We start from the raw sequence: 20,708 nt of genomic DNA on the forward strand, positions 1-20,708 counted from the left end.
TGACAGTGCTCTTCAAACTCTGAGTGGTGCAGAGGACACCATGAGTGGATGGTGGAAGCCCAGCACATCAGCTGCACGGACACTGCACTCTCTCAAAGATATGCAGCAGTGCCATTTGATGTGCTGATAACCTTTGCTACCTCCTCAGGGTGAGAAACTCCACCAGCACTTGTGGCTACAGAAGATCATAGAATCACAGAATGGCCTGGGTTGCAAAGGCCCACAGTGCTCATCCAGTTCCAACCCTCTGCTGTGTGCAGGTCACCAACCAGCAGCCCAGGCTGCCCAGAGCCACATCCAGCCTGGCCTTGAATGCCTGCAGGGATGGGGCATCCACAGCCTCCTAGGGCTATAACCTACTCACTGACTCATAAAAAGAGAAGACCATGGAAAGCCTTTTTTCCTTTTCCTGAAGGTGGAGTTTCCAAGACCCCTGCACCTAAGGAGTCACTCTAGTCCCTTCTCTTGTTTGTTCCCAGCTCAGGCTCAGCTCCTGGCTGGAAATGCCCCAGGTAGGTCAGAAACAAGTAAGAGTTCATCCAGGGCTGCACTCCCATCAACACAGGTCCTGCTGGCCCCACTGGGGGTGCAGAGGGGTGTGGGAAGAGGTGCCAAGTACCCCCAAGTCTCCGTCATTGCTTTCCAGAATGAGTTTTGATGTGAAACAACCTACCCTTCTCACACCACTGCTCTGTTCTCCTGTTCCAGCAGCCTGTCAGGACACCCCCTCACAAGGATTTCTAATAAGCTGAGGAAAGCAAATTAGCTGAGATGGAGTGATTCTGTACTCAGCAGGATAACAGTCCAATGCTTCTTCAATAAAAGTCCTCAGGTTAGAAAACCGTCACGCAATGTCACAGACTTTTACAGCAAAACCTTCACGCATATAGCAGTCCAAATTTCACCCAGTGCCCAGACTTCCACATTGACAAAGCCCTTTCTTTTGCTCTGTGCTGTTCATTGGAACGGTACTTCAAAGACCGCAGGTCTACGGAGAAGAAAAGGACACTTTCTTTTTGACCGTCTATGAACACAAATGAAAGTCCTTTGAAAAGATTTGAGCTCTAGAAAGCTGCTGTATGCTTTTCACAAACTGTCTGCAGTGAAAAAGAAACCAGGCAGAGCCATCCTGTCACCTCCCAGCTTCCTTAGTGCTGATTTAGACAACGTGACTTTGGAAGCACTCAGAAAGAGACCAGAAATAATTGTGTGTTAGCCACCATATTTTTGCAAGGTATGTGTCAGCTCGGGCTCTTAGGGGTCTCCTGTTGGGCTGAACCTGTTGGTCTCTCAAATCTCTAAATGTGGGGGTTGAGAAGAGGGATTTCCTCCAGTAGACAGCTGACCTGTGCTGACTATTAGATATACATGTGGCTTATAAAGAAAGAAATTGATGACATACCTTTAATCATCCAATGCAGGACACTGCATACGCAGAAAATATATATATGTATTAAAAGTGAACTAAATTTAGACACTAAAAACTGCATATGAAGGCCTGCGATGAGCAGACAAATGCATTTGTTCTGCTGAGATTACCAACAAATGGCTGAACAATAAAGGCAGGGAGCCCTGATGCAGCACTCACCCAGTCCCAACACCAGGAGGGAAACTGGGCCCCACATTGGGATTAGACATAGGGCACATCACTGAAAGCTGAGGCAAAAGGAAAGCACTGCACAGCTTCCTTATTTTAAGGACCTGTTGTAGAATGAAAGAAAATACAATTTATACCTTCCTTAATACCTGTGACAGGAATGAGAGGCATTTGCTGTCAATCTCCACCTCCAAGCATTTGTAGAACAGCTCATTTGCAGCCAGCGCAAGCAGAATGGTGACAGGGAACTTGCTGTCTTTGATGCCATCTACTGGGAAGGTGGCTCCAATGGCCAGGACACAGCCTGGGATGTGCTGCTCCACTGCAGAACATGAACTATTGCTGAGATGCAGAGTCAGAGGCATCAGCAGAAACGACAGGGACACACTGCCATCTGCTTACCTGGACTAATACAGGACCAGGGAGCATAGCAATCTCCCAAGCCTGCAGATGCCCATGAAAAGAGGCAGGAGGCTAGAGTGCAAGAAATAAGCAGTGCTGTGGGAAAGGGGGATGTGCAAGAGAGAGGCCCTGAGTGTAATGTTCAAGCTACAAGTGATGATGGTTCTGCTAAGAAAAGAGAGGGGGGACAGAAGAGTCTTTTAAGGGAGGCAGTGCCTCCTCACTTCCAGCTACAGCCCAGTACAGGCAAGTCTCTGAAATGAGACAAAGCTGAGCTGCTGCTTCATGAACAACAAGAATTGTAGAATCATGGAATGGCCTGAGTTGAAAACACACAATGATGACCACAATGCTCGTCTAGTTTCAACTCCACTGTCACGCACAGGGTCACCAACCACCAGACCAGGCTGCCCAGAGCCACATCCAGCCTGGCCTTGAGTGCCTCCAGGAAGGGGGCATCCACAGCCTCCTTGCCATATCTAATCCCTGGGGAGGATGGTGGGCGTATTTGTTTTTTTGTGCCATTTTATGAAGAATCCCAGCAGATAAGACCACGACTGACCTTGTTTGTTTTTTTTTTCCCCCCATCCCAGTAAGAATGATTTACAGATGGGAAATCCCTGCCAAGCATCCCAGCTTCACAGCACATTCTGGCTCAGGCTGTGGACTCAGCACTGACTTGGAAAGCTGGCACAGCAATCTTGGTAGAAACGATGCTTATCCCACACTCTCCTCGGAAAGTAGCCCGGCAGATATCAGCAACCATGTGGCTTTCTGCAGAGAGCAGCCTGTTTTCTCCCTAAGAGAATGGCCATGTACAGAGCACACCCTGCCCCTGGGTGTCACACCTGCCCCGAGTCCTCCGCAGCCACGTAGTGCTGTGCTTGTGCAAAGCTGCTCTCCCTGATGCTGTACAAAAGATATGGGAAGTAAAGAGAGAAAAAGAACTACCCATGAGAAGCAGTAGCGTCGGTGGCCAACAAAATGCAGCTGGTGTGCAATGAAACACCAGAACTCAGCACAGATGAACAACTTTTCCTAGATATCCTATAAATATACGAAGCTTCCACACTATTTCTAAGGGCAGCACTGAATGAGACAGAGGACATGTCTCAGTTACCAACAGATCTTCATGTTTCTCTTCTGCCTGTATCTCTGATCACACACACACAGTCACACTTGTTGGCCCATGCAATACCCTACCAATAGCTTGTTCCTTATCGCTATTCATTGCCTGCACACAGCTTGCACGGACAGCAGAATCAACAGTCTCCAAAGGGAATAATAAACGTGCCTGAGAAAGCCACTTATTTGGAAATAAAACCCCCTTAAAACAACAGCAATCGCTGGGAACTCATCTGGGAGTCCACAAGGGACACCCACAGCTGAATTCTGGGGGCTTTCTGCCACGTGCCACCAAAGGGACATTGCTGGCACTTGGTCCTGGGGCAGCAGCCTGGGCTCAGGGCACTGTCATGTTCTTGTGCAGTCTTAGGCTTTGCCGTGGGTCCCATGGATAAAGAACCAAACAAATAAAGCCAGGAATCTGGGGCAAAGAGAGAGGATGGGATAATAAAGTGAGGAAAGTGAAAGGATGAGCAAAGACTGCATGCATCTCAGATAAACTAAGGGGAGGGGTCAGTTGAGATAAAAAAAAAGCAGGTTTGGTGTTTTCTGTTCACAGAGACACACGTACCTTTGTGTAACAGCTTATGCTGCCTTTAGTGTTACCCCGGTGTTTACAACAGGGATCTGGGCTGACTCTTCTTGTGAACAAATGGGATTGATTAAATTCTATCGTGCTCTTATGGATTTCAGCAGGCGTGTCCTATATGTTTGCTACGCAGAGACCTGGCCAAATTCCCTGCAGAGTAATAGCTATGGAAAACTGTTGGTTTACTGCCTATTCAATCCTCTAGAAGTTTCCAATAAAGACAAGTAGCTCCTGGATTTGCTTGGCAATCAGCCATATCTTCACAGTTGTTGAACCCCTCCAGGGACAGTGGCTGCCCCACCTCACCGGGCAGCCTTTTTCAATGCCTCACCACTCTTTCTGAGAGGAACTTTTGCATAACATCCTGACCCAGCACCAGCTGGGGCTGCCAGCACTCTGCTGGGCTGGGGGGACCCATCTCAATTCGGACCTCTGAGCAATTGAAGCCCATTGAAGCTCAGCACTGCTCCAGCCCCCAGCTGCAGAGTTGCCCGTGCAGTGACGTGCAGCCAGGCAGGGACAGGGCAAACACAGCAGCAGGGAGCCCAGCCACAGGAACTGGCCACAGCAAAGCCATTTCTGCATTTCCACCAGATCCAGTCTCTCTTTTTGATCCAGGAAGCATCTGTCTGGATGGAACTGCGCTCTGCGTTATGATTCAGTGTGGGTAAGTTTTATATGGCAAACTCTGTGGCTTCCTCTTAATTGTCCTCTTCTTTTGGCAGGGACAAAGCCCTTGAGAATGGCCATATTAGTACACGAGTGTGTGGGAGGAGAGTGCCAGAAGAAGCAATTCTGTGCAAAATACTGTATGCTGCAGCTGGAACAAGGATCCCAGTCAGTGACAGAGGGCAAGAAGGTTCCTCCAACCCCCGCCTGACGCCTGACCACACCATTTAGCATCTTCTGTCATGTGCTTCCCAAACTTTTCAACAGACTCTTAGAGAGACTTCTGAGAAACCCCATTCTGAGCTGTGGCACTGACAATGTCACCACAGCCTTTTTTTTTTTTTTTGCTTTTTTTTTTTTCAGCTGAAAGAGATCCCAGGTCTCAAGAACAGCCCTGCATCTTCTGCGCTTCGGCAGTAACCACAGAACAGGAAGGAAGTGACAGACGTGGGATCTGTGAGACCTTGCCCAGTTCTTTGGGTCCTGTGGATAAGGCTCCCAGCTGCCTTCAGCCAGAGCAAACAGCATCCAACATCCACAGCCAAATATCTTTGAGGGGAGAGCAGGATGGGCAGCACAGGAGCTGAGCAGAGGACCGTGGAGATGCTGCTGCAGCAAACGGGGCGCTGAGGCTTTCTGACACACAGGGCTCAAACCCTCCTTGCTCTCCTGTCACCTCAATCCATCCCATTTACAGCTCCTTTCTGGAGCCTGTGGCCTTAAGGGTGACCACAGCAGTGGAGTGGCAGTGACAGTGCACCCCTTCTGTGTGCTCCCATAGGAATGCACAGCTCAGGAAAACCACTGCGCCTGCTCAGGCAGCCTAAGCTCATTCCTGGCTCTGCTTTCAACAGTGGCCAGCTTCTGACAGCGGTTGAGAAGCAAAATGTGGGAGATTTTATATTAGAATTTGTGCCCTGAAGGAAAATTTCCTTTTGAATTTTATGAGTGAGAATTTGGCTTGTGTCTGGAAGCACAAAGGCTTACATTGCTACCAAACCCTTTGGACTGAAATCCTGACTCCAAAGGATTCAAAGGAAATTCTCCTTCTGTCTTCTTTAGAGCACTGTTTTCTTTCAGGTTTGTCGTTTGTATGAGTGTCCTTATAACAACCCTAAAACCCTCAAATGCTTTAGAGATGAGTAGGACATCAAGGCTATGCATTTACACTCCTGCAAGACATGCTGGGCTGGAAAAGATTGTTACTCTCATGGTAATAAAAGTGTAAACACTCAGCCAAAAGGCACAAAGCTCATAAACCCACAAAAGCAGGCAGGCCCAGCAATTAGGAACTTACTACAAAAGAGACCTGCAATAATTATTAAACCCCAATCCAGGCATTTTCCTCTAATATAAAACAATGGCAGCAAAAGGGCTTCCAGGCCCACAGCTCTGCTCCTTTGTCCATCTTCATTTTCACGCCTGCTGGATAACCTCTTTTTTTATTATTTAACAAAACCTACACGGTTCCAAAGTGATTTTCCTTCTTGTGCTGTTACTCCTGCTTCCAGCAGAGGTTTCCAGTTGCAATGGAGGATACTCACAGCTTGCATAACGAAGCTGCAGTCAGCCCTCCCATTCAGAAATGCATTTGCTACTGCGACGCTTCCTTGCATGGCATATTTCTGAGCACAGAATGCCTCTCCTCACACAGACATGAAGAAGAAAACACAGTGATAAACTGGAAAGAGAGAAAACAGCAAAGTCACGAAGATGGGACAGAAGGAGCTTTGCTCCCTTCCCATCAGCACCAAGCTGCCTTGAAGGGCAGGTACTGCTTGCCTGCAGAACAAGTGGCAGAAGAGCATTCTGAGCTCCTTAGCCTGATTTTGGCTGGTGCCTCACGAGGCCTCTGCAGTGCTCCCGTTTGCATTCCCTGTTCCCACGGCCCTGAGCAGTGACAATGAGAGAAACCAGAGCAGCCCCACGGGTTGTGCGGATGATCTCTGAAGTATTTACATTACTAAGCTGCACCTCCATAAATCCGGACGGTTCTCTGACATAGGAAAGGGCCCAGGGTGTGAAATAAATAGGCAGTAAATTTCAGAGGATTTGGTAAAATGAGAGTTGTCGTTACTTTCCCATTCCAAGAAGACTGATCTCGGTTATAATGATCCCAGCCACATCCACTCTTTCCAATGGCCCACATGCTGATAAATGAAGCATTCGCTCCCACAGATGCCTCTCCTTCCCCTGATGTATACAATGTGTTCTAGATGGATGGAACAAGCTTTTTTTTTTCTTTCTCCTACACTTGCTAAGCTATTTTTAAGCACCCAGAGCACCAGCAGGTGTAAATCAGCAGTGCTCTGCCCAATTCTGACACCCCAGCTCCTCACCTGCTGTAAAGAGCAGTCTCCTGCTCCTAAACTTAAAACGTACAGCACATAGGTGTCATCACAAGCAATATCCCGTGGATGACTGCTATAGGAAAAAAAAACAATATCAGATAAACAGAAAGGTGGTAATTGCACGAATCACTTTGGGCAGGCAATGCTGCTGCTGCCTGCCAGCTTAGTGCTGCTCCTGGAAATAGCCACTTTAATTAGGCTGATTTAAATGCAGATAAGTTTTTCTTTCAGCCGAGGTCTTTGTACCCACTTTGTGAGTGCAGGACTTGGCTTCAGCCAAAAAGTGTCCTTTTGCTCCTCTAATGGGTGCCAAGTGCTTGCCACTCACTTCAGCAGGGAGCAGCGGAGCCCATTGATGCCGACCATTGTACTTAGCTCCGCAGAGAACACAGCCCTCTGAATTTAGTCCAGTAGCTCCTTTGAGCAGGGACTTCACCACCAGGTTAAGAACAATCAGAGAACAACGTGACAGGACCCAGCACAGGGTGTGGGAACCCGGCTGCTCAGTGGAGGAGAGCGGTACCTCTGAGGCTGGTGAGCAGCAGGAGACAGGGCATCAGAAACATGAGCACACACTGTTTGCAGCACTCAAATACTCCTCAGGACGCACCGATCTCCTGAGTGCCTGCCTGGGGGGAGCCAGGACCTCATCCACAGGAGTGCTGAGACCAAACATCTGTCCCTGCAAGCTGCCTTTGGAACAGATGTTTCCATATAATGCTCGAGTGCTTGCAAGCTAAGCACATGAGCAATTGACCCTTTGGACAGTGTTAGTTCTAACCTCTGTGCCTCTCTTCCTTGCATGCAAAGCAATCACAGTGTCTGAATATTGCTTGGCAATTTGTACTGCCTCTGGTTTGGGGCAGGGAAAGTGCAGGCTGGCTGTGCAGGGATGTGTGTTCAAGAGACACAGCTCTAAATGATTTTGTGCATACAAGTGCGGCTTTGTACGTAGCTTTGTACATGGTGGAACTCAAGACTGCTGAGAGCAGGGGTGGTTAGTCATGGCAAATGTTCAGGAATGGGCTTTTCAAAGCAAAAGTCCATTTGCTCTGGTGAAAGTGGACTCCCCGCATCTCTATGGATTTTTAAGATAAGAAGTGTCATCTTTAAAGATGAATGTTTGCAAGAATGTCTCAACTGGCAAGGAAAAACAAAGAGCTCTGCCTGCAAGAAGAAAAGCCAGCTCTTCTGTTGTGTGCACATTTATGTCAGCTCCATTAATGCCCCATGAAGCCACGGGTCTGTAATCGAGCAGCTGACCTACAGCAACACTGGCATTCGCTGCTGTCTTACACCAGATTTACTCCAGCTGTTAAGGTTTAAGGCCTTGCCTTTCACATGGTTCCTCTTAATAAAATGTACCAGACATCAGCAGCTAAAAGTTGTACAATCGAGTTGCAAATCGAGACTGGTCTCTCAGATGAAGAGGATTCAAATTGTAATACAGAAAGCGTGTAAAACACAGAAGCTCTGCCCAAGCCCTCACCTGGAGGGGCAGCACACAGTGACCTTTGCATTAAGGTCAATTCCTGTCCCTGCCTGGGCCACCATCTGCCTCCGGCAGGCTCAGGCCATGCCAACAAAACACCTTTGCAGCTGCAGGCTGGTCTCTTCCCAGCAGGCAGCCCGAAATATTCTAATGCTCAGTCAGACAAATCCCAACCAGAGGCTGATGGAGTGAAGAGCAGCTTGTTTGCATGCACTGCTATGGCAGATGTCCACAAACCAGCAGAGGGTTTGCCCATCTCCAATAGAGTTTCACTGCTGTGATGATCTACGAGTGAACACCCAGAGAAGGGCATGCATACCTGAATGCTTCTCTCAGTCTCTAGCCAAATACATTGGTTTATTACTAGAACTATAGGTTTGTATGGTATTTTTTTCCCCCTCTTTATCACTGTTGGTTAGAAGTGCCAAGCAGTAGTCAGGAAACCAGCTTTTGATACAGTGTTTACAAAGCAACAGCAGTTCTTTCAGCATCATTTGGGACTCTGAGACCAAACACCGCCCATAGTGGTGCTCCAGGCATCTTTGCCATAACAGCATTATAAATATGTAATGAGAATTTAAAAGGCAGAAGGCAAACAGATAATGGAGACACCCAACATAAACAGCACATTTAACTCTCACCATGTGAAAAAAGCTACAAATTCCAGTGTGGACAACAACACCTGGCAGCATCCAGACTGAAAAGGATGGGGACTTTCAGAGGAAAGCCGCCTACTGCATCTTTTATGCATTATCATTTTTAAAGAAGACCTAGAAACTTAGCACATAAATCTGAGGAGCTTGCTTCAGGCAATTAGGATTTAGAACTCCAACAGTGAGGTCGCTGATGCTGCTGCACCACAGATTTTGCTACAATCCCAAGAAGTTAGCCTGGATGAAGCTGCTTGTGAATATCACAGTTCTGACACCAGGGGAGGTCACTCAATGCCTGGCTACCTCAGACATCCCTGTGCTAAGAGAAGTGCTTCCACAGGCAGTGGGAATCACTGTGGATAGGGATGGACCTCTTTTACTTGGAATGGTCCTCAGACTGCTACACGAGCAGGGTTGGACCAGATGGACCCAGAGGTCCCTGACAACCTCAGCCATGCTGGGATTCTGTTAATGGTCCAGAGAACAACCTTGTTTGTACTCCTCTCATCTTCCCTTGAGATACCCACACATGAAGCTCCCCAAATACTTCTCTGACATGCAGTCTCAATCCTCTCCCTCTGTCTTCATCCCTTTCCTTCCCATTGCCTCCTTCCTTTGAGTCACAGTCACATCAAATTTGCTGCCTGATTATCAGTTGCATCAACATTTAGAGTTCCCTCGTGGAAAGCAGCACTTTGAAAGCTTTTCCAGCTTCTCCTCCAGATGATGTCACCCTGGGTGGGTGCCAGGCTGGGTTCAGAGTGAAAATTATTCACTTCAGGGTCAGACATTCCCCTATTTTTAGGCCTGATTTCAGTGCCAGGCAGCCAATAGTGTAGCTGAATGGTTCGTGTTATTCAACTGCAAATGCTTGTCGGAGTTCAAACAAAGCTCCATTTGTAGCAGGTTAAGGGGCTCTGCAGCCCAGGAACCTCTTCTGAAGTGTGGCTGCAGCTGCTCTGCTCCACAGTGCTCAGTCAGTCTGGACAGAGGTGCAGAATACTTCCAGCTCCCACCCTTGATAAACTGCAATTGTAAAAGCAGAACAAAGGGTTGAATTCTATCTGGGTCTTTGTAATCTTCTGGCTGCATTTCCTCTGGAAATGCACACTGGGAAAAACACAGCTCCTCAGATGTGAGCTGGAAGCTGGCAGCATCCTGAGATGGTGGGGATGGGGAAGGGGACAAAGAACGGCCCTGTAGCACACAGGGCTGAGCCACAGCAGCCACAACCTACTCAGAATCACAGAATGTCTTGGTTTGGAAGGGACATTTAGATCTTCTAGTTCCAGCTCCTCTGCCATGGACAGGGTTGCCACCCACCAGATCAGGCTGCTCAGGGCACCATCCAATCTGGACCTGAATGCCTCCAAGGATGGATTATCCACAACCAGCTTCTAAGCCATCATGCTTTTGTCATAGAAGCATGGTACCAGTGATGTGTTGCTGCAGGTGGAGGCTCACCTCCTCCATGATAGGCATCTGTATTAACATAAACTATCTTTACAAAGCAGAGCAATGATGCTTATGGTGTGTGATCTACCTGACCGGGACAAGTGATGCTGAAAGTGCCCAGATCCCACTGCAAAGGCAATGAGGGTGATCAGCTCATACAAGGTGTTTGCTCTGTTGAAGCAGGACGGATTGCAGCATCCCTTCATTCTGCAGGAACATAACCATCTGCAACACCACAGCAGCACACATTGTGCAGCCAAATTTCCCATGTGAGAGCAGGCTGCATAGCTGTGTGAATGTTTCAGGTGTATGCTAGCAGCTGCTGAAACAGGTTGGGAGGGAGAGGAAACTGAAAGGGCAAAACTGACACATACTCCTCTTCAGCTTCCTGGGGTGGCACTCAGAATGCAACTGGGAATGGAAACAATAACTGTAGCTGTGAAATGAAAGCCTACACTGACACAAGAGTGGCGAGGCACCGCACAGGTTGCTCAGAGAGGTGGTGATGCCCCATCCCTGCAGACATCCAAGGTCAGGGGATGGGCTCTGAGCACTGATGGAGCTGTGGGTGTCCCTGTGCACTGCAACAGGATTGCATCAAATGGTGTTTAAAGGTCCCTTTCAACTCAATTCTATGGATTTAAAAGGAAAATGAATAAGTTTTTCAGCCAGGAGGTGCAGCAGCCAGGCCCAGCCCAGCTCTTCACAAAGCAAAGCAGGACCTCATTTTTCAGGAGGGAGGATGGCTCTGGTTTAAAGCTGGCTGCTTCTGCACAGGACACAAAGCCCATTCAAAGCAGCAGCCCAGCAAGCTGCGTTAACTCATCTTTTGGCAACCTATAAGTGAGCAGAGCTGAGGTGTAACCATATACACTGTTGACAATGACTGAAAACCACAAAGAAGTAAGAATGGTAATAGTTACAGGGCAATGTGTGAGCATGAGTCACGTCCAAGCGTCAGCTGCAAGCTATCTTCATCTCCACCAGAGCCCTCCTTGGTGCTGGATGGGCAGAGGGGAGTGCAGCTCCTCAGCCTCCCCCCTCCTTGTCTCACATTACTCTGTTTCTTCTTGACATGGGACATGGAATGAGCAGCCATGTATGGAGCCATTGTAATTGTGCAGAAGACCTGGCAGTGCTGGTGCTTTATTTTTAACTCCAGGCAAGTCACATCATGTCTTCCAAAGGGCATGAAAAACAACCACCAGCCCAAGCACAACAGAGGCAGCCCGAAGGGGAGCAGCCCCCACCTCTTGTCTTTTGCAGTCCCAAAGCCTCATGTCTGCAGACCCCACATTCTGCCTCTGATCACCTACAGCTACATGGCCACGTACTGGAGCAGACAGCCCTGCAAACATCTCAAGAGCACAAAACGTGCTGGGTTCAAGCCAGTCACCCTGGGTTTGTTGGCTAAACTCACTCTTATTTACCTAGAATCAGAAGAGAAAACCAACGTCACCAGGTAAGCCCCCAGGAAACCCCCAGGCAGGGCTGGCAGCACTGAAGCATGAATTCTGGGTTGCTGTGTGCAGGCACAAGGTACTGCCCAGCACGGCCGCTCCTCAGCATGTTTACTGGGTGAGCAGGAGCCCCAGCCAGAAGGAAGATTGAATTTCAGATACTGAATCATTTGCTTCGAGCGAGTTACATCAGCAGCTAATTTGGCTTGCTTCTCACTTGTTTGTTTGCTCCTTCCTTTGAATTGAATGCTGTGCTTTGGTTGTATCAGAGCAGTCCCCTCTTGCCATGCTCTCCGTTTGAGAGCCAGTGCAGAACTCCACCAACCCAAGAGCTGGGATGGCATTTAACTACGACAGAAAACCACAGTGAGAAGAGGAACCTGCGTTTTAAAAAAAGGAAATCTCAAACGAAACCACAATTGTGCAGCTGTCCCAGCTCTGCCATTGCTGCAGCACATTTCAACACGCTTATTAGCATTTTTACAGAAATAAAGTAGTTAGCTATTGGTATGGTATTCATCATTGCTGTCAAATGTTGAACAAGCTAATGCAGCTTGGCATTCTGCAAGCGACAAGTGTTGAGAAACACTGCTGTGCTCGACCAGCTCCCATGACTGTTCTGCTGAGGAATTTTTCTACTGCAACATTACATTGGCACTGAGAAAAGGCTGCTAAAGATAAAAATAAATGAGAGCCTGTTTCCTGTCCCATCTTGCAGACTGTGGTTTTGGGGCTGATACCAGAAAGGGAAGCTGGGTGTCCAACAGGAGCTAGGGGTGGCCCTGCCCTCTGGGATGCTGCAGATCCCCTTGGACAGGCAGTTCCCAGACAGACCTCAGGTGCATGCAGTGGAAGTAGGTGCAGAGCAGGAGAGCAGCCCTGGAAAGCCCCTGAGCTGCCTCCTTTCACTCATTCCAGCCACCAGGGCTGTTTTTCTGGGCTTGTGAGTTACGTATCTGTGGGAGGAGAGAAACAGAATCTTTTTGGGCAAGCAGCTTGCCAGTCTGAAGTTGCCACAGGCTCTGGTGGTACCCACGCAGATGCTGGTAGCTGCTGCAGTAGTGTCTTGTCCTCTCAGCGTCCTTTATTTCATTTCAGTGTAGGAGGAATGGAAACCTTTACAGCTTGAATACATTGTGGGAAACAGGGAAAGCAAAAGTGCAGTACAAGCTGATGTGCTCACTACCAGCTTGATTTGCTACATGCAAATTGCTTCCGTTCATCAGTGTTTCAGATGTAGCAGTTGGACTACTATAGAAAATATGGCTAGATACAGGTAGAGAAACAGAATAACTGAAGTCACACCAAGGAAGACTCTTTGGAGTCAAATGCTAAAATCTTCTACCTCCAAATTCACCACTTGCAGTTCAGTGGTAAAGTATTTCCAGTGCATTGCTTTATTTTGCACTGCAGTTAGTTATATTTTCACACAGATGGTGATGACACACTGGACAGGTTGCCCAAGGAGGCTGTGGATGCCCCATCCCTGCAGGCATTCAAGGCCAGGCTGGATGTGGCTCTGGGCAGCCTGGGCTGCTGGTTGGCAACCCTGCACACAGCAGGGGGTTGGAAGCAGATGAGCATTGTGGTCCTTTTCAACCCAGGCCATTCTGTGATTCTATGATTCTATGATATCCTATAATGACGAGCAGCTGGTTGGACTGTAACACCCTGTTACAACATCAAGAAATTAGACCTGTTCATAGGCCCTTCACTTCTACAGCACCTGAGGCTTAAACTCTAATTCGAGTGCCTAGACTTTCTGAACACATGGCGAAATGTAAGGCTGTCATTAGACATGTTCATATGCTAAGGTTCTGCAGTATTAACTCTGGGCTTCCCTCACAAAACTGAACCAGAGATGACAGTAAGCAAAGTGTGGTCAAGAAACTGATAAACACATGCAAAGCTCCTCATGTGGAGGGAACAAACTCTGATTTGGATGTGTAATGAATGGTGACTAAGACAACGCCTTCTGATGCTGTGAACAGAACGAAAGCTGACTTGCTGACACTGGATCTTAATGAACATTGCTTCAGACACTGACATAAATTATAATACATCTTTTATAGCGCAAATATGGGTTGGAAGTCTTTCCATCTAATATGTGAAGCGGGCGTCATCACCAGGATTGTGAGGCCATCAAAATGCCTCTGGTTCTGTTTCAGCATTAAGGGAGTGCCGCTGCGTGTTCCTTTCAGTACCCACTTCTGGTATGCTCCATCAGGCCCCATGAAACATGAACAAGCTAATAAAGTCGTTCGTCTTGGCTGTGGTTAGTAATTCAGTGAACAAGAAAGCAAGGGTGGGAGTGATGCTGCTTCTATTTCAAGCAGCAACACTGCATAGCATTAGGATGTGACTGCTGCTTTACGAAACAAGCCATGATCTTTCATTGACTGTTACAGGCTGTGATAGCTGTCCATCTATCTGTGGGTGAAAATCTGCTTTTTAGAATCATTTAATACCTTTATTTAGAGAGTTATGATGAAGACCCACCCCGTTTATCAGAATCCTTAATCAATTGATGATGTCAGCCTGAAAGGTCTTTGTCACAACATCTCAATCACATCAAGCGAGCTGATTTCCTATAAATCCCTACAGATGCAGTATGTTTTCTTCAATCAGATAAGAGGAACAGATCACAAACCACTTTCTTAATAAACTCGGGATAATTATTCTCAAAGGATAATTATAAAGTGGGGAAACTGAAGACGGGCAACATGAAGTAACTTGACCCAGTTCTTCCACAGAGCAGAGGCAGAGCCAGCAAGAGACAGCAGCTTTCCTGGTCCCCTTTTCTCCTTTCATCCCCACTCTCTTTCATGTGCAGTGTTCCAAGAGAGCTCAGGGCTGTTGCACTATGAGCTGTGGTGGTGAAATAAATACCCAGCTGTGAGTCCACAGCAAAGGCCTGTTCTGCACACCGCAGCAGGAAGGGGTAACAGAGTGGTGACACCACCAGCAGACCAGCTCACACTTCTCTTTTGGGGTTTACACCTAAAAAGGCCATACTTGGTCAACCAAACTACTCACCCTGTGTCAGAGAATCAAATTAACCAAGATCGACTCCAAACACCACTTTACCCCTACAGCTTTCCATTATTGCCCTTGCTTTTGTCAAAAGAAACTTTATTCTGTGATTTATTACACTTTATGGACTTATATCCTCCACACATGGTTTGGCTGCTGAAGAAGAGTGCAACTCCAATGTACTGTTGGAGGATTAAGTGCCTTTGAGAAGGTAAGCATAGATACAGACAGATAAGCTTTCCTTATACCCCTTCTGCTCCTCCCTGGACCCCAAATCACCTGCACAGCCAAACACCTCAGCCTGTAACACAGAATTTGCTTTGTATTCTGTAATCTACACACAGTCACTGGAGTCCCTTTGAAATACCATAAATTGTACTGTAAGCCTTAGCTCGCATGCTGTCTTTTGTGCTGCAGTGTGAAACCCCTGGTTGGCAGCAGGTCCATGGGTTGTTGGTATAAGTTGCAGCAGCTCCTGAATGAAGGAATGCTGCCCGATATGCACAGCAGATAACAAGGTGTTATAGGGTCAGCATCTCAGTAAGAGTGGAAGAGAACAAGAGAATCCCTTGGACCTGGAGAACAATGTGCAAAATGCCTTGACTGGGATAACCTCTGCAAGACCTGTAATTTCCCCATATCCAGCAGTGTGATGTGAAATGCTCCTGCAACAATTCTTCTACTTTATTATTGTCTATTGTACTTTGGAATCAGCTTTGCATCCTTTTTGTTGAAGACTCCACCGTTGTGGTGGAGATGGAAAAAATTACTCAGCACAGAAGCAACCCAGCTGGGGTGATGCCCCATATTCTGGACTGCAAGGTTCTCACAACCAAAATGTCTGGAAATCCCACCATGCCAACACTCAGCATCTCCAGTAAAACCCTGAAGCCGATTTGCTTTTACCTTCATTTGCACAAACAGCCTTGGCTTTCAGGCTTGCTCCCGAAGTGGTAACTAATTGTGATGTAGATGTACTAATGGTGCCATCCAGAGGTACTTGGGTGCAGCACACTGCTCTGTGTCAGCAGACTCCCTCAGTAGCCAGGGTCTAATTTCTCTCTGTTGTCACACAGACCTCCTTCACTGATACGGGTATCTGTGTGACATTAAGATGTGGATTCACAAAATGCTTCCTAATGATCAATATCAGAGAAAAAACAACCGTTCAATCCTAATTCTCCTGTAGGGAGTTAATAGGATTACACAAATCACAGATAAGTAACCATGATATTACAAGTGACATACTTTCTTCCTCAGAAATCATCACTTACTAGTCCATCAGAATAATTTCATTTACCTATGTAAACTCAAATTAAGAGAGAGAAAAAACACTTGAAAACTGACATTGCAGGTAGTCAGTGGCAAGCACCAATCCTACAGCTCACCTTACATCAAATTACAGATACTGTTACCAAACCATGCCTACTGCAAGGTGTATGGCTGAGTCCAAACATTAAATGTAGGGACTGATGTCTGCACTGCATTTAGAGAGTCACCCTGAGTTGACTTCAACCTTGCTTGGGCAGTGCATAGTGGCTTCATTTTCCACTGGGCACCCCTGGACTATGCCATATTTATAACTGTACTCAAGTCTTCTACCAGGAGCTGCCAGGAGCAGGTATCAATAGCTCCTCTGTCAGTGAACACACATGATGATGGAGACACCTGCATGGAGAAGGGTCTGAAGGGCCATTAGAAAGAGGTGAGCAAGTCTGCGGAAGCTCACTCTGATTTAGACATGAAGTGGAAAGACAGCTCTCACATTCCAGACTTCTCTGTGCTGAAAATATGTCTGGAGAAAAGAGGAGACATACAGAGTCCTTCACAGGGCTTTGAGAGGTAACCCACAGGGACCACCTAGTTGGTAGTTTAATTAAACATCTTGATGCTGCTAGAAGATTCAGACATGTCTCATATCAAGCGGAGAACACTCACAGTAGTATAAAAATAAATAAGCAAAACCCAAGAAACAAACCAGTTCTGTGCACTAAATGTGATGCAAAACTATAGCTGTAATTTTAGATGAAGTATTACAGCAGTAGTTTAACAGAAAATATCTCTTGAAAATCATAGAATCATAGAATGGTCTGGATTGAAAATGACAACAATCATGTAATTTCAACCCCCTTGCCAAGGTCAGGGTCACCAACCACCAGCCCAGGCTGCCCAGAGCCACATCCAGCCAGGATAAAAGAAAACATGCCTCCCCTTTCTGCTGCTTTCACAGTCTTTACTCAAGATGCATTTTGCAAAGGAAAGCACCATCATGCAGCCAAGCCTTAAGGCTGCACAAAGAGGTGTTTGTTCAGGCAACAAATGGACATGGGTGGCAAATGGGTGCCATCAACAGGTAAAACTCCGTAAAAAGGCACAGAAAAGGAACAACCAGACAGGTCTCATGCATTCAATCTGAAGCACTATTCAGAAGGCGTACCAAGTTTGAAACTATAACTCTTCTTTTAGAAATCAACGCGTGGCATGAGAATTAAGAATATGGCGTGGATTGGCCAAAAGGCAAGTGCAAAAAAGCATTGAGTGCAGCCATTTCCCCTCTTTCCACCATGACCCAGGTGGAGCAAAGGCTGTGGGAGCACACTGACCTGTACTTCCCCGTCCGCACCTGCACTGCCCTCATCCCGCACTGCTGGGCGCCTCCGACATCGCTCACGATATCATCTCCAATCATGATGGCCTGTCACAGCAGTGAAATATGGAAAAATGGGTGTCAAGAGAATTTTATTTCTGCCATCCCTCACGCTCCTTTGACATAATAAACAGCTTGATTTGATGTTTAATACTGCCATCAGACAAATTAAACAAGATAAGATTGTCACCGTATTGATTAAATGTCATTCTACCTTGAATATAATTCAGGCGATAGCTCCTTGAGCAATATACTGGTGCAGTATACATCTGTACAATTTGTAATCCATCACGAAAATCAAAGTGATGTGGCACGCAGTTCAAAGAAAATGTTGAATTTTATGAAGTTAGTCCTGGTCCGTTCCTAACCATGCATTTATGTTATGCTCCAAGTAGTTTAAATTAAGCTCTTCTTTTCAAACATTTCCTTAAAATTGATATTCTAAGAGCTAGGCAAGACCTTAAGCTTGTGATCACTGAAATGTGTAATTTACAGAGTTTGATTCCAAGCCATTTTCAGGTTCATATAAAAATTTGGGAAGTCTTCCATGAGTGCAAAATCTAATTTATCAATTTGTGCACAACGTGACAAATGAACTCAACTGAGCCCACTATCAAAAAAAGGTAAAGAGTAAGGAAAAGTAAGGAAAGCATTGCTTTTCATACTGAAGAAACTGCTTTTACATTTTGAAAGCAGAAGTCTTTCTAGCAGGCATAATTTCAGTTATCACTTCAGCTAATCATCAAGCTTGGAAAGTGATGGTTTGGTATCTTGTGCGTTCTCTCCACGAAATGAATTTCCAGAGTGTATAAATACAGTCAGTGTCTTAAGCTGAAACACATTTGCTCCAATTTTCTTCATCCCTCTCAGCACATTTGCAGTTCTTCCCTATACCTTTTCAGCTGACCCATATCCAAATGGGAACACCAGAATGTGAACAGAATTTCCACGACAATCCAACTAGCAACCTACACAAAGACCTAAACTCCTCCTGGCTGCTCTCCTGATCACACATCCATTTACCCAAACTTTCCAATCCCTTCTTGCCACGGAATCTCAATAAGAATTCATGCAGCAATTGCTTTTTTCTGCATTCATACTTTCCACAGTAAAGTCTCCTGCTCCATGGATGTGAACTTTGCAATATGCTTTTGGGTAGACACTTGCTTTGTGCTACTTCATGACATGAACATACCCAACTAGGCAAGCAACCACCCTGCTTGTCCTGCTCTGTCCTGCTCTTACCTCTCTCTGCTCCAACCCATCCCATCATCACAGTACCAATACCAAACCCCAGTGGGATCCAGGGCAGCACCTTACATAGGCCCTCTTTTCCCCTGCATGCATGTATACCCTCTTCCTCCTTCTGTGTCCCCAGAGACATAAGGGAAACTCTTTAGAGTTCTCTTTAATGCTGTCAGGCAGGGAGCTGCTCTGGAACTGAGCTATGAGTGCCATGCATGAGCCAGGGCCATGGCTATGCAGCTGGAAAGATGTGATCAGTTTCCTTCTGTCATCTCTATTTCAACAAAAAGTGCAGTTCCCACTCTGTAAGCTGTCTACTGGGCAGGATTAAGTTAAATATATAGAAGACTAAAAGCACTAAGGATGCAGAGCTATTTTTAATTGTCATCTGATTACAATCTGTCATCAGATTAGAACCTTCTCCTACTTACTAAATAGCACATAAAGGAAACCTCAGGATACACCTACAGCCCATCTAAACAGATTATTTTGTGAGAGCCTTCATGTACCTACTGAGATAGGTACATGCACATCTGGAACAGCTTCAGCTGATAAAACACAAATCCTCTTTTGAGTAATGCATCAGGAACAGCATGCAAGATTACATACAGTAGCTACCAGCCCAGTTCATCTTTCATGTTGCTTTTAAATACCATTCATGTGAAGGATTATCATCATCCCTCAGGTGATGGGATGTAACAGGCCATCCCTGCAAGTCAAGGCTCATTTGTCTGGTTCCATGCTGAAGCAGTTTGTTTTGAAGCAGTTTATATATGCACACCCTTGCTTCATTCTGCCTAAGAGCAAAACCTCTGCGATCACCCTTTGCGAGCCTCTGTAAGGAGCAAGGAGACAAAGACTCATGGGATCACAGAGCTGGGGAAACATGGCCATAGGGGAAGAGCAGCAGGAGGCTTTGGGACAGATAGCATTGCCCACAAACTGCTTCAAAGCCACCACACGTTAGAAGGCTCAATCCTTTGTCATCCTTTCATTACTGGATGATTTTCCTTATCTGCTCTGCTTATGGAAACACACGTGCTCCCAGAAAGATGAATGGTTCCCTGCAGATAGCTCACCTTTCCCTACCACTGCACCAAACATGAAATGAGGAAGGGTTGATTTCAAGTAATGAGTAAATAAAGCATGAATACATAGGTGAAGAGAACAGAATGATGGGAGTGATTACATTTCTCAAGGCAGCTTGGGGGAAAATCGGTAACAGTAGCTGGCAGAGAACAATTTTGCCAGATTCTGTTTTTTTCCCCTTATTTTTGTGTATACCCTTTGTTTTCACTCCTGGATCCTCAAAACACTGGAAATGAATGTGTTCAGAACACAGGAAAGGGCAGAGCAGGGTGGCTCTGAGCCCTGGGGAGAAGCGCGCTCACCAGGGCTGTATTTCACTCCATCCAGGCAAGTTTTCCTGCAAGACTCACAGCAGCTCTGCAAGTGCAGCTGCACATGAGCAGCGATGCCTGTCCAGGCCAGCTTGTGGCATACGCATACCAAAATGTACTCCAGCCCCGGGGGATTTCACAGATTTACTATCGGTGAAGGGCAATAATCACTAAAGGAGGAGCAATTATTCCCAAATCATTTAGGATTTAAAAAATCATTGGCAAGAAGATAGAGGTCAAAAGGTGCGCTGTCAAGGGAAATAAAAAAAACTCTACCTGTCAAACCTGGGTTTAACTTCCTCTCTGACTGCAATATGGTAAGAAGAGAAAGAAATATAAAACTGGAAGGTCATATACCCACAGAAAGAAGGAATCAAAAGATCCCCATTTGCGTTCAAATTTTACACAGGAACCACACCATTCATCCATTCAATCGCCTGGGGAAGGTACTGTTCTACACCAAGTAAAAAATCATTAGAAAGGACAAGAATGCAGTGAGACGTCTCTCTGGCTGTTAGAAAATCATTACAGAATTAAGATGGGGATAATTCATATTTCCCTAAACCCTACAGCTGATGAGAGATGGTGTG

At 46.4% G+C, this 20,708-nt stretch overlaps 1 protein-coding gene across 10 annotated transcripts in view; it reads right to left on the reverse strand.

The window, feature by feature from the left end:
* Window positions 1-20,708, reverse strand: part of LHPP (phospholysine phosphohistidine inorganic pyrophosphate phosphatase) — a 68,453-nt gene that overhangs the window by 28,772 nt on the left and 18,973 nt on the right. For 5 of the 10 annotated variants that reach the window (XR_008205044.1, XM_052676869.1, XM_052676868.1 and 2 more), the window contains exon 6: window positions 17,430-17,521. The exons of 1 other annotated variant lie outside the window; for it this stretch is intronic. Coding sequence is in view for 8 of the 9 variants with exons in the window: in XM_052676869.1 (XP_052532829.1) it covers window positions 17,430-17,521 (92 nt within the window). In the remaining variant the exon portion in view is untranslated. Of the gene's footprint in view, window positions 1-5,697; window positions 6,064-6,143; window positions 6,807-7,936; window positions 12,750-17,429; window positions 17,522-20,708 lie in introns of those variants that run through there. 4 more of the 10 variants (XM_052676865.1, XM_052676867.1, XM_052676864.1 and 1 more) reach the window with 4 other exon arrangements.

This window comes from Tympanuchus pallidicinctus, unplaced genomic scaffold, assembly GCF_026119805.1.
Source record: "Tympanuchus pallidicinctus isolate F22 unplaced genomic scaffold, pur_lepc_1.0 scaffold16, whole genome shotgun sequence".
Classification (NCBI taxonomy): domain Eukaryota; kingdom Metazoa; phylum Chordata; class Aves; order Galliformes; family Phasianidae; genus Tympanuchus; species Tympanuchus pallidicinctus.